We start from the raw sequence: 14783 nt of genomic DNA, 5'->3' as shown, positions 1-14783 counted from the left end.
CTAAAATAAAAGAATATACTTACTTACACCGGTTTGAATGACTCTATGATAAAGAGTAGGTATGGCCGGGTTGCTTCGAATACACACAAACTTTTTTATCCAAATAGTTTAATGATAATTAATAAGCAATAAACATTAACTTACTGGACATGACAATCTATAAATAAAACATTACAATAACATATGACAAAAACTAGATTATGATTTATGCAAGTGATCCGGCAACACCCCACAAAACTAATAATTACCACTTGTAAAACCCAGTTAAGGACATCAAACACTCAAGACACCCCAGAGACCTCATAAACCTATTTGGGAATGTCCCTCTATTTATTATTTGCAATAACTGTTATTAGCAAATAAATATTTTTTCCCGTTGTTTGCTTTGCTCTCGGCCCGTGGCATTCTGCCCAATTATCGGCTCGCGATAATACTGGCTTCTGTTTGTCTCATACTATTATTGCTTTTCTTATTTCTTTTATGACAATCTGTATTGATGAGTTTTGTTAATGTTTACGATCTTACACGGACTCTTATTTTACGGTACTGGATTATATAAACTTACTAGACTACAGCTATTATAACCTATTTTTATTCTTACTAGTTTGTATTCCAAATGGATCAACCATTTTTAATTCCAACTAGAATGTAAAATATGATACAATTGGAATGCAAACGAACGTATTCAAAATGTGTTCGATTCGAAATTAAATTTTGGCGCGTTCCACAGAGTTCGAGCGCACGCACTACCCGGACGTGTTCGCGCGGGAACGACTGGCCGAAAAGATTGGATTGCCTGAGGCACGTATCCAGGTAAAATAAACTCCAGTTTACGCCGCGGTAAGGTGGCTCTATGTTGTCTATGCCTAACAAAAGGAGTCGAACGGCCGCGGCGAGCGGTCAGTGTGTACTAACTTTGGTTGCTAATTTTAATCATAATGCGTAGCTAATTTGTTTTAAGGTTTTAATTAAGATCTCGTAGTTGTTATTAGAAATTAACCACATTAGCGTTTATACGTTGAAATGCACAGTTATGTGCACGTGTGTCTACATTAATTAACATTGCATGTTCAAATCAACTGGTAACTTGTAAAAGTAAAATTTGATCAACTAACTTTCATGTAACATGTTCTTACATTTATTTATTTTATGAAATAAGTATGTTACATCTTTATCAAACATTAGAAGTGTGTGAGTAAACTCGAATTGTATTAATTACGGCGGGTCCAAATTTTGCATAAAAAATCAAAGCTCGTTAATTCACAGCTCGAATTAAATGTTTGGGGTGCTTTATTAAAAACGGACCATGGATGCGTTCATAAGGGCATGTTTACACTGCCTGTTTACATAGGCTCGGGCCGCATGTAGATGCGTCTTCAGCAAACAGACTAAAAAAACAAGGGCTATATTATAAGCTCGACGTGGCGTGTAAATATATGTCGATATGTAATACATAGCTAAATCAAACAGTTGGCTATTGGGGGATATTGTAAACATGTTTTTATTGTTTGGAATTTTCATACCACGTGTTTATCTTGGGTTATTTACCCATCTTTGCGTATTTGATCACAGTTAATGTAATTAATACTATATTGTCGCGTGAAAATATTATTTAATATGTACAACAAAATATATTCAATATGAAAACAAAACCAATTTGTACTCAGTTACACAATATAATGGCTTGGAAGTTGGTACATTAAATTCCTTCTCATTCCACGTGGAAACCGCGTACCTACTTACCTGTGTATCAAATATTACGAACTAAACAGAATTCGACTAGCATTAAAAATAGCTTACAAAACAAATTAGTTTTCAAAAGCGTCCTCTCATTTATTCATCCAGTTAAAACTGAAGCATTTTATAAATATAAAACGAATACTTAATTCAAAAAAGCATGAAATATCGTCACTAAAACGTACGAGCTTCATTCAAGCATGTAAAACACTCGTGTGCCATTTAGCCAACACCGCATTAGTGTTGCCAACAGTTTAAAAGATCGTTTATCACTGAACTTGCCAACTTTTAAAACGTTTTAATGCAATATTTACTACAAGCTTTTAACGATTTTAGCGCTAACGTGCACGAAATTGAATTAGACCGCCATTTCAAAAGTATTGGTGACGTTTTTTCGTTCGTTCGTTCGTTCATTTATCTTCGTTGGATTTTGTCTATGCTCTCAGGGGTAATTTAAATTGAAAAATATACCAGTCATAACATGAACATTAAACTAGTATTAAATAGTAAGCGAATTAATATGTAATTCAATTTACAGTTGAAGGATTCATAATTTATAACATTAAAATATGTAATAATTCAAGCTTCTATAATAAGCATATTCAAGTAGGTACCTGAAAATACAAAAATGTAATATTTAAAACTGGTAAAAATAAAATTTATTAATATAGGTACATAAAACACATTTATTTTCTAAAAATAATAATTTACGTAAAATAAAATGCAAGCTATAGAAATCATATTTGTTTCTTTTATACGCGTCGAGAATAAAAACGTCGGCATTGTCAACGGTGCACTAAGCTCTTACATTAACCCCCGTCGTCACTTGCTATTTAACATTCGCAGTGCACGGTCACCGAATAAGCAGGGCTCCAGAAAAGACTTTACAAGTCTGCCTCTATTGCAATATTAACTGAACATTTCAGGCAATGTAGGTTAGTTCATGTTTACATGATTTTAAGGTTTAAATGTGGGTTAAGTTTTATGAGTAGGTACTATTGTCCTATTAGGTACCTGAAGCTTTTGAATTGACATAAAATGTTGTACTGAATATAATATTAAGAATAATAAAATTACATAAATAGCCGACTTTAAATATACTAGCATTCATAACAGGCATAAAAGATTCTCAGTTTTATAACAGCTCCACGAGGATTCCGATATTCTTCATAATCGTTTTAGAAAATCGTTTAAAAAGCAGCCCTAAATGGAAATTGTTGGCCGGAGGTGTTTTGCATATTTCAAGCTAGATTAAACTTTAGCATTTAGATACAGAGTTCAATTTCCATAACAGTGAGGCTTGCAAGGAGCAGATCGTACCGTTTCGACACCACGTGTCGGCGGGGTTCAAGGCTTTGTTGAAACGGTTCCGTAGGACAGCTTAATATAAAAGTTGGGAAAAATAAACGAACAAAGTAGGATGTCTGAAAGCATTAAAGCAGGGAAATTAAAATAAACACAATTTGTAACACGGATTTTAAATAATTGCCTTTTATGCACTTATAATAATGTAGAGACTTAAAAGCGAAAATAGAAAATCATTCTAGCACCTAGTAGTCAAAGAATATAATGCATTGTGATATTAATTTCGTTTAGTGGAGAGTTACAAAAAGTATATAAAAAGGTCCGTTAAAAGTTTCTCTTTTATTCTAAATCATCACAAAATGAGCCACAAATAATCCAGTCTACCTTCATCTACAGCAATTCGATTATCCTCCATTCACTGTAAAATAGCAAATAGTCATCCCTCATGCCTCCGACATACCTACATCGATTATAAATTCAAATATTGTACGGAATGTTCAAAATAATATTCACCCTACGAGGGGTTGTATCGATCCTACAGCCTATAGGAAACGCGGGGTGGTAAGTTCCTGTAAAGAGGGGAGTGTTTTGAAAAATTGGCACCCACACAGCCTTTACTGAAAAATACAGAAAATACAACCTTATTCCTTTAGAATATGACTCTAAATTGAACTTTAGCTTAACAGGCTTGATAGATTTTTGCGTCTCTGTTCTGTATAGCGCTATAAATGGATTCTATATTGGATTGGCGATTCTGGTCATGTTATTTATCTACAATAGTATTTCTGTTTTAAAACATATTAAGTTGAATAGTAATAACGGCTAGTCATATAAAATTCCACATGTATTAATGGAAACAATAGATAACAAAGTAAAGTATGTTTATTAATCGTTCAGAAAATGACCAAAATATGTTTAATAAAGATGATTTCGAACGAAAGCCGCGTTCTAACGCATTAATTCAGAACGAATCTATTAAAACGGTAACGTAATAAAATAACATCGTGGATTGTTGTGGCTTGCCGGGAATATAACAGAATTATGGCAAATTTCATTTAGCAAACCCAGCTAACATTATTTCGTCCCAACTATGAGGGTAACAATTTATAAAGGCCAACGAAATGACAGAGGCGGCAAACAAGCTGTCAACGCTGTCACGTAGTAATGTCTATGGATAGAAAAAACGAGAGATGTCATAATATTTCACCGTTTATAAGGGTAGTGCACAATATACGACGTGATGTAATTTCGTTGCTGATTCTAATTTTCTTAAAAGGAAATTGAGTTATTGTTGTTATGTCTGTGGTGCAATATTTATATTATTGTTTTATGTGATTCATTGGAAAGTTATTTGAACCATATGGTCCATTGAAAAGTTACATTTGGGGTCGCATTTTTTAGAGGACGCAATTTTATTTTTTTGATGTGTAGGGGGGGTCAGTGTGAAGCTATCACCAAGTTTGTGGGGTCGCCACCCTTGTCCCACGGCCGCCATCTTGAAAATAGCGGTTGAAATGGTTTTTACGATATATCTCTTAAACTATTTATCTGATAATAAAACAATGTTAACATTATTCGTTGCAAATTAAATTTTCTACAACTTAGGTTCTGTAACTTTTTGTCGTAGAACTATAAACAAAAAAGTTATAAGCGAAAATGTTCAGAAATTAGAGATGTTTATATTTTTCAATAAAACTTTTTTTTATAAGTTTACGAAGAAATTATATCAGACCATTTTTGTAGATTGTTTTTTGTAGAACAACTTTTATTTACAACATTTTTTCATTAAGTAAATAGCTAAGGTTTTACAGCCATCCGAAGTGAGTACTATTTTTCAGTAGTAACTATACATAATAAATTGGCTATTGGCTCTTTTCCCAGACTCCACAACAATGGAAGCACACTGCAGAACATTTCAGCCCTGCTTTTCGACGTAAAAAAAAACGCACTTCCAGACTCTACCTCCTGGGTTGTGGGGAAAAGATTCAATAATTAATTATTAATAATATTGTAAAATTAATTATTAAAAATATTATTATAACAAAAATAAAATAATTACTGGTGACAAATTATTATTAGTACACACATAATATATCGTATTCTGTATAGTAAAGAGTACTTAAAATAGTACTCACATCGGATGGCTGTAAAACCTTAGCTATTTACTTAATGAAAAAATGTTGTAAATAAAAGTTGTTCTACGAAAAACAATCTACAAAAATGGTCTGATATAATTTCTTCGTAAACTTATAAAAAAAAGTTTTATTGAAAAATATAAACATCTCTAATTTCTGAACATTTTCGCTTATAACTTTTTTGTTTATAGTTCTACGACAAAAAGTTACTGAACCTAAGTTGTAGAGAATTTAATTTGCAACGAATAATGTTAACATTGTTTTATTATCAGATAAATAGAGATGAAATGAAATGAAATGAAATGAAATGAAATGAAATAAATTTATTTGTCCATTATATGATTTACAATTAATGTACGACAGTGGGTCCCAAACTAAGTGAAATACTTGTGTCTTGGGACCCTGAGTTGCGCTTCTTGGTTATATACATATGTTATGGACAGTAGAAAGTTAACAAGTAGGTAAATAATCTAATGTAATGGAAGTTAATACAATTAATAAAAAAATAAAAGAAAAACAAACTACATTATTTTGCGGTTTGCAGCACGCGTGTTCGTGATAGTGTGTGTGTGTTTACGTGTGTGTGTGTGTGTGAGTGAGTGCGTGTTTGTGTGTGTGTGTCATTGTTTGTGAGTGAAGGCATATTGTTATAGTGTGTGTCAGCTCAGTGGTCCTTTAAGTAATTGTTCGGTTTCTTCAAAAGACAGCGTATGTAACCATTTCTTTATGACCTTCTTGCATGTGTAGTTCGAGAGTAGTGTTATGTTACAATGTTTGTTGACACTATTGTATATCCGAGGAAACAAAAATTTTGGACATCGTTTAGCTAAAAGGGAGGATGCACGAGGACATGGCAGTGAGAATGTACGCCTTGAGGTGAGTTTTTTAAAGTCCTTTCTTATTTTTAAGGTTCTGTGAGTAGTTAACACAGCCTTGAGAACGAAGAGCTGCCTGACCCTTAGGACTGCGAACTCGCTATACAGGTCAGCTGTTGGGAAGCGGAAGGGTTTTCTCAGCATCACCTTTATGACGGCTCTTTGCGCTCTCTCCAGAGTGATGAAGTTAGTTATTCCTGCACCCCCCCAAACAGATATGCCATATTGCAGAATAGATTGACAGAGCGCGTGAAATACGGAGGTGAGAATTGGAAGAGGAGTACAATCTCGCAGTTTTTTCATTACATAAATGAGTTTTCTAGTTCGCGAAGACAATGTTTCAATGTGAGATTTGAATGATAAGTTTTCGTCCAGTATGATTCCGAGATATCTTATAGTTTTTACACGTTCCACTATAGTACAGTTTTGGTCGCAGTTGTTTAATTCAGGATTATTGCACGTATGAAATTTAACTTGGAGATTTTGATTTGGTTTCGATGCCTGTGTTTTGGAAAAAGCAATTAATTTAGTTTTTTTTATATTTAAAGTTAGGAGATTTCTATCAAGAGCTTTAGCTAAAGTTTGGAGTCCAGATTCTGCGAGTTTGTACACCTCATCCCATCCATTAGAATGGAATATAATGGCTGTGTCGTCTGCGTAGGATATTATTTGAGCACTATTTAGGGGTAAGTTTACTATTTCGTTTATGTACAGGGTAAATAAGGTGGGACCGAGTATGCTGCCATAGATATATCGTAAAAACCATTTCAACCACTATTTTCAAGATGGCGGCCGTGGGACAAGGGTGGCGACCCCACAAACTTGGTGATAGCTTCACACTGACCCCCCCTACACATCAAAAAAATAAAATTGCGTCCTCTAAAAAACTCAAGGTCAGGCCTAAAAAATGTAACATTTCAATGGATCAATATGATTCATAGGGCAGTATAGATTGATTAATTGTATACATATACATCTTTAATAATACGATATATTAGTTTACGAATTTAGAACAATAAATATAGCATTAAGACAATTTTAGCTCTATTCTCTTAGAAATCGTGAAAATCGGCTATTTTTGTCTCCAATTTTCCAAGAAGTATAAACAAAAACATATTAGCACGTATAAGTTTATTGTTATAATTCTAAATTAAAAAGAGTACTACGTAATAAACATATAGATGGATCAAATAAGTATATAATGTTTTATATTAAATACTTATAACAAAAATATCCACGATAAAGCAATATCTCCCGCAATAATAAAAAACTAAATGTGAGTGCCCGCCCTTTCCCGTTCTGGTTAAAAGACCCTTCTTTTGCGAAACTTTTCCGAGGGACGAAATAAAATATTGTCGGCTACTCGCGATTTCGTCGAAGGCTCTGGCAATAATATTATGACATATTACCTCCTGGCCCCTCCGACCTCTTTGTACGTAAGCTTTTGCGTATAAATTTTCCTTTTTCTTTTACCAATGGAAATAAACGCAAAGGATACGGGGTAGTATATGGGTCGTAAAGTTCTATTCGTTATTATGTAACAAGCATTAGTTTTACTTATATTTATATTCTTAGTATCTTCTTTTTAATATATGTATTAGCCATTTTATCAAACATCATAATATTATAACAGTAATATTTTTTCAAGTTCATTAGTAAATTCTACATCAGTAATGTTTATTTCATAATTCGACAGCAATATATTACAATGTAACAGATAAAGTTGTAAGCTCACAGTTGGCATCCCAACAGTGACAAAGCGCGGGAGCTTGGGCGCCATATTGCTACGCCATGGCTGTCGGAAGTACAGCGCACGTGAGCACTGCTTCCGGAGGCGCGTTCCGTTTCACGCAGTTTATATCATAATATTGTGGCAACGAAACTTAATATTTCATTTGAGATAACGTAATTTATTTAGGACTTTTGAAAACAAGTTACATTAATAGGTATGTTTTGATAAAACTAAACATAGTTACAAAACTTTGTGGCGGAGGTTCTATTTAAGCGTAGACAACGTAGACAAGAGTAACTAAATACAATTGTGCGTAATTGTTTAATCTATTCATACAATCTTTAATCATTATTTCTATTATATATCCGAATACTCAACAAATTTCAATCTGAGAGATTCTCTTGTCGCTTTACTAGGGCGGGCAGACTCGCGAAGAATTTTTCGCGTGAAGATGCTCGGTCTGTTGTTGTACCTAATCATAGTCTATTTTACGTCATTTAGAACCAGAAACTAACATACAATATTAGTATATTTGACCAAGAACCATACACTAACATATAGTGTGTATAAGCACCAAAGACTAACGTAATTCTCTACAGGTATGGTTCTCAAACCGTCGCGCGAAATGGCGACGCGAGGAGAAGCTGCGCAGCCAGCGGCGGGACGCGCCCGCGTCGCCGCCCGCGCCGCCCGCGCGGCTGCCGCTCAATGGTGGCTTCAACTCCATGTACAGTCCGATACCGCAGCCCATTGCTACCATGAGCGATACGTATAGGTGAGTGACGATGATGCTGGTGTTGATGATGATGATGGTGAATGGAAATTGGTAATGCTGTGTGTGGTTGAAATTATAGATACTTAGATAAGTTACTTAGTAAGGAGTAGGTACGTAGTATTGTTACGTGCGTCGAAATTTTAACGTAGAGGTTTTTTACTGAGTATTCAAAAATAAAACAAAAGGCATTTTGTATCTATGTTATGTTGTCATAAGCAATAATATAAGATACATCAGCAGTTCTATAAAAAAAATATTTATATTAAAACTGATACAAGAGGCTCTACCAACAACGAATAATATCTAACAAATTGTGAAATACGCATTACTTGAATAGTTAAAGGAAAAATAAGAGCACATATTATAAACAGAAAGATATTTTATAATTCGATAAACAACGAATACACGCAATGTTCATCCTGAAAGAAGTAGAACGCACGAGCTCGCGCCATCTCTTACCGAATGGCGGAACTAATGTGATAGCGCGAGCAATCGGGCGGCAAAGGTCGCAACTCCTTGCTTTTCCCGCCACTGCACCGAGACGTTCCGATTGCGAAGTTCAGCGCCGAAGGTCGCCCGAGTTTCCACTTGAATTGATTTTTAATAGTGAACCTACGGGTTTTAGCGTTTGTCGGAGCAAATTAACTTAGTGAGACGAGAAGTTCCCACTTTAGCTCAGTCTACGGAATAAATTGATTACCTATGCTCTTTTTTGTGAAGCGACTTTCTTGGAGTTTTCTTATTTTCATTATTGCTTTTATTGGGGTAGGCCCATACTTACACATACTTGTAGTGTCACTTATCCACATCAAAAAATTAAATTATTTAAACGATGAGTTAATTATAAATAAAAGACGCCACTAATTAAAGTTTGCTCAAAACGGAAGCAGTAGGAATTTAGATGTTTCTCTTCAATACTAATTGTAATTTACTGATTTTAAATAAAAGAAAGACACAAAAGAACAGTTAGTTGTTTAGTATTTACATATTTACTATAGTGTTACAGTGGGAATTTAATCGTAATCACTCATATTACTTTTGAACTTTCGTTCAAAATGTTTTAATTACATTTATCCTCTCACAATCCGTTGATTAAGACACCAATTCATCGCTACATTTACATCCTTCATTCATCAACATATGCGTTAAACATAAACACATTCATCATCTTTACCATAATTATAATATTCCATAATCATAATCGTTCACCATTCACCATTCACTTACATCCCGCGATACGGTATTGACAGTGCGCTTTCCGACAGTTCGATGTCGGGCGGTCTGTCGTCGTCGTGCCTGCAGCAGCGGGACGGAGGGTACCCCTACATGTTCGGGGACGTGCTGGGCGGCGGCGGGTACTCGCGGGCCCCGGCGGCGCACCAGCAGCACGCGGCGTACTCGCAGCCACAGGCCGCGGCTAGTACGGGTGAGTTGATGATTTTGTAATTTAGTATTTTCTAATGTTTGATTTTACGCGAGTATTATACATTTAGAAATTAGAGACCAGTCTCCCAGTGACCACGCTCGCTGTAAAGTGTTCGAAACGTCGGGAAAATAATAAAATGAATAAATCACGTTTAAAATCCGTTAAAAAGTCTTTAATTTCTCGATTTTGTAATTTATTTATTTTAGGCATCTTAGGTACTTTTTATATAATACGATACATACAATAATAGATTAAGATACAGACGTTATTTTTATGCTTGTGTATATACACAAGCAGGCTATATAGCCTATAGGTATTATATAATATAACTATTTGGCGAAAATATACATATACCGTTATCATTTTAACGAAAAGATTAGCTAAGCGGGAAGCTGTTAAACCAGCTCTTATTCGCTGCGGTATCAGTAGGTACTGCACTACTGCGACGATGAGTAGGTACTGCAAATGTAGATATTAATTTCGGTTTTCTGTATTAGCAAACCAGTGTTATTTATTCAAATAGGTTGCGTGATTTAATGAATGCTGAAAACACTTAGCTAATGAGCTTTTTTCCGTATTGATATACCTACTATAGGTTAGAATAAGTATACCTATTTTTATATGTAGCTTTTATAAATTAATGCAGAATTAGGATATTTCTGATCACAAATTATACGAGCCGAAACACGAAGTAAGTTGTTTGTTGCAAACAGTTTAGGAATTGAAAATATAAATTGAGATTGACGATATCCAAATATGAAATGATTACGAATTGCACGGTGTTATTTGAAATAGGTTGTAAACGAATTTGAAATGTAAAAATAATTGACACGTATCTCATCATACGCACCTAAAGTAGTACTTGTTCTTTGTATTTGAGTCTGCTTTCTTACAATTTCCAATAATAGAAAATGTTCAATCATGAAATTTTCACGTCTGTTACAAAATCGGCGAAATCAGGCCCTGAAAAATATTTACCAACTACGTAATAAAATGTAAAAAACGCTGAGTCAAGAGCTGGGGGCGTCTGGCTCACAAGACCGCGACATGACGGGGAAACAAAAAATAAAAGGGAAAAAGAGAAAAAAATGGAAGTTCGAGCCCCAATTGGATTTGCCGTTGTCTGTTCCTTACAAATGGCTTTTAAATTGATTTTGAATATTGAACGCTTTTGTTAAAAAACTGTATGAATGAACTGAATTGTAACGTTTTCGCAAGAAAATGGAACGGTTTTAAGTGCCTTTACAGTAGGTAGATATTATAGTATTCGATTATGGATCGAACTTTCATACGTGAATCTTACGTATCCTTAGAGAACGATATCAACGCAAATTTATATTAAAATAATCAGAGCGACATATAATTTAGAAAATTATATTCAACAAAAAGCAATTCCAACGTAACATAAATGTAACAGATTTCGTAATAACGAGCGCGGACCTTTGCCATTGTTTTAAAAAGCCATAACTTTTCTATCCGATATTATATATCATGGAGCGGACATTTTTACCCGTAGGTGGCGGAAAACGCTATGAATTATTGTTGTTGGCGCGTTTCATTGTTCCATTGCAGAGTTTTCAACGTCAACCGCGAACAAAAGAGTTTTTCACAATTCAAAATGCACGCTCGCGTTTCATTTACTCTTTTGCACTCTTTCCACCGGACCATTTCCAGCTTCGTGCTTTATTAAATAATGAAATTGTTTTTGTTGTCTTTGGCTTACATATTTTCGCGCAACCTATTGATGTTACAGCGTATTTTCAACTGGATAATTTCTTGAATGGTGATGTTAATGTTATGTGGTCATTGTAAACGGGTAGGTTAGGTAAGCTGTTAATTGTTATACGTCTAAAGAATAAAATAATCCTAACAAAAGTATTATAGTGAAACGGTCTGATATTTTTAACTCGGTTATACCTACCACTTATACCGCTGTTTGTACGAAAACGGAAAATATAAATTTACGATTTCCATTCTTCGAATCAGCACTCAGTTATAGCTAATAATTCACTTCATATACCTATTTCTACTATACAAATACCAGTAAAACTTTTTAATTTGTATGCATCCCTTGTTCGCGATTAGCGCGCGCTATTGTTAGTATATTTTCAACACCATAAAAATGATAATTTGTCTTCATAAAGTGACGGCTATATCACAAACCATTGAACAAACGAGTCTCCTAGGAGTCAACGGGTGATAATATCGTGTAATGAATGTAAGCGTCACCCCTTTGGACCTTATCACTATTGAACACGCGCCGGGAAAATATTACCACTCGTAAATATGTTATATAACATAACATGAAGTATTAAACTGTTCTGGCGTGGCTGTGAAGTGCCATTCATAATAATTTTATACGCTGCTTTCGAAAATAGACGGAGGTTTAATGAATTTCAGATGTCAAGAATAAAGTTCTAGATTGTGATGAATTTTCAACGAATCGTTACTATGAAAATTTTACTGCTTTATTACGTAGGTAACGCATATAAATCATGTAGGTACATAGCGTAGGTATACATATAGATGAGACGTCAATCAAATTCCATACATAATCTAATACGAAACCTATTAACGTCATGCATCAGTATCAGCCCGGCCATATGTCTAATAGGATTCCAATTGCATTCCGTCTATTACACAATCGTGTTATCTCCACGTTTCGATATGGCGGGCCAGTCATAAAGCTAGGTGTCTATGCTTGTAAACCGCCATTTGATTGGTCAATACGTGCGCCGTGTTACAGCTTTTCGTACGTTTGTTTTTTATGTGTTATTTTATGTTAGGTGAACAGTTTGTAAATGTTATAATGAAGGTATAAAAGTTAATACTTAAGGGTTTATATATAATTGGTTAACACTGCAATAGATATTCATCAATTTTAAAAACATAATTGTATTACTAATTTCGTAATCATTCATTATAAATATCAAACTATAATGTAACCTTGTTCATAATGAACAAGATACAATATCAGTTACCGGTTAAAGTATCTAAAACGCAAGTTTAAACGCTCGCGTGCGCCTTTTTGTACAATTTTCTAATAGACTGCATTCTAATCTGGAATCTCTATCGGTAGGTGTGATATCGGCGGGCGTCAGCGTGCCTGTGCAAATTCCATCGCAAGGGCCGGACCTCGCGTCGAATTACTGGGGACGGCTTCAGTGATCTCAGCTATTCGGGTTCCCGCATCGACTGCTCTCGATGGGGGAGAACCCGAGCAGCGTGCCCGAGTCGCCCTCTAGCGGCGACATTGCGCACAACTACGCCGACTCGCATCTGTCCATGAACGCTCTCAACATGACGGCGGGACACGACTCCGTTTTGGCGGGAGACATTCAAGAGAACAATAACTCGGTGTCGTAAATATTCCGTATCGCAATATTTGGGATTGTTTATCAGTGTCTATATGGTGCAAGATGATGTATATTCGTTAATATATAAGAAACTGATGATGTTCAAACTTAGCCTGTAAGTATAGCGATCGTACGCGATGAATTATGTTAATTCTTCGACATCTTTGTAAACAAACATTAATTTATTTATTCTTGCTCTCGAATGTTGAGGATTTCGAACGTTTTTCATTGTGAATGATCGATTAAGGTAAGGACAAGAGAATGCGAATTGTAAATATAGCTAAACGCCATCTATTGTTGAGTAGAGGAAGTTTCCTTAGCGACGGTACTGTGTTCACGATTCAAATGAAGAAAATGTAAATGATTTGGGCCAACATTTGTAATAATTGAGTGTTATGCGCCCTTTGCGAGCACAACCCTTCTATTTCTTTGATGTATGCAGTAGGGGTGCGAAATATTAATGCTATAGAGAAAAACGTGGCAATAAGCTTCGTTACAGCGATTTGTTTCACAACCCTCGGAGACAACAAATTGACATGAACTAAGCATGTTTGTATTATTGTATAATAGTTACATTAATAGATGTTGTAATGTGTTGAGTCACAAGTAAAATAGCACATTTCGAAACGAATTAATTTATGTTATTTATTATTATTAAGAAGATCAATATTGCTGTGATTATAAATATGTAGGTACCTATCAAATAAGATTATTTTACAGACTTTCGGCTAGTTTTGGGAACACGTTAAATTCAAAGGAAATTTCAACAAAAAATATAAGAATCTCGATGTAATAGTAATGTTGGTACAGCACAAGTCATTATCTACATATTATAAGAAAATGTAAATGGTTAATATATTTTCATTAAAATACGCAATACGGATGTGTTATAGATACGTTTAACTGTACTTACTTGAATATGTGTAAAATAAATTATTACTCGATTATAAGTGCATATAGATTGAGGAGATTACAGTGAAATTTATTAATAAATATGGCATTAACCACTTGTTTTGTTTTCTTTACAATAACCCTCTGCTTACAGTTCTGAAGTGTATCGAATATGGTAACAATACATTTAATAACGATGAGATATCGGGGTTTTTGTTACGTCACTTAAAAATGGACTTTATTAAGTGTGATTAGTGTCTAAAATAGTTGTTCGTTGTGTGGAACGGTTTCTGTTAACTATATTTGGGCGGTGCGTATTAATTTTGCGTGTTGGCTCTTTATAATCCCAATAGCATTTTATATAGGGAGCCACAACTGCATTCCCCTATTTTACGCAAGGGACGCACAATGGGATGGGATTAAATGTTCTGTATTGTAGGCATTAAACTTATCTCGAATTTGTTGGGGCGTATGGCTTTTCGTATACAGCGTGTGGTTTGAAGCAATAAAAATAAATTTCAAAATTCAAAACAGCTGCTATAAGTATTTGT

General features: G+C 34.7%; 1 protein-coding gene across 2 annotated transcripts in view; it reads left to right on the top strand.

Moving 5' to 3' along the window:
• Window positions 1-14311, top strand: part of LOC149897198 (paired box protein Pax-6-like) — a 43538-nt gene extending 29227 nt beyond the window's left edge. For both annotated transcript variants that reach the window (XM_090116688.1, XM_090116687.1), the window contains 4 exons: window positions 731-813; window positions 8384-8559; window positions 9825-9985; window positions 13065-14311. In XM_090116688.1, the coding sequence (XP_089972814.1) occupies window positions 731-813; window positions 8384-8559; window positions 9825-9985; window positions 13065-13153 (509 nt within the window). In that variant the 3' untranslated portion in view covers window positions 13154-14311. The remainder of the gene's footprint in view (window positions 1-730; window positions 814-8383; window positions 8560-9824; window positions 9986-13064) is intronic.
• The last annotated feature ends 472 nt before the right edge of the window (window positions 14312-14783 follow it).

This window comes from Colias eurytheme, chromosome 26 (genome assembly GCF_061535395.1).
Source record: "Colias eurytheme isolate Ceu_HAF_F1 chromosome 26, ilColEury1 Martin Lab GWU primary, whole genome shotgun sequence".
In the NCBI taxonomy this organism is placed as follows: domain Eukaryota; kingdom Metazoa; phylum Arthropoda; class Insecta; order Lepidoptera; family Pieridae; genus Colias; species Colias eurytheme.
The sequence above is the reverse complement of the archived record's forward strand: the minus strand, read 5'-3'. Positions and strand labels throughout refer to the sequence as shown.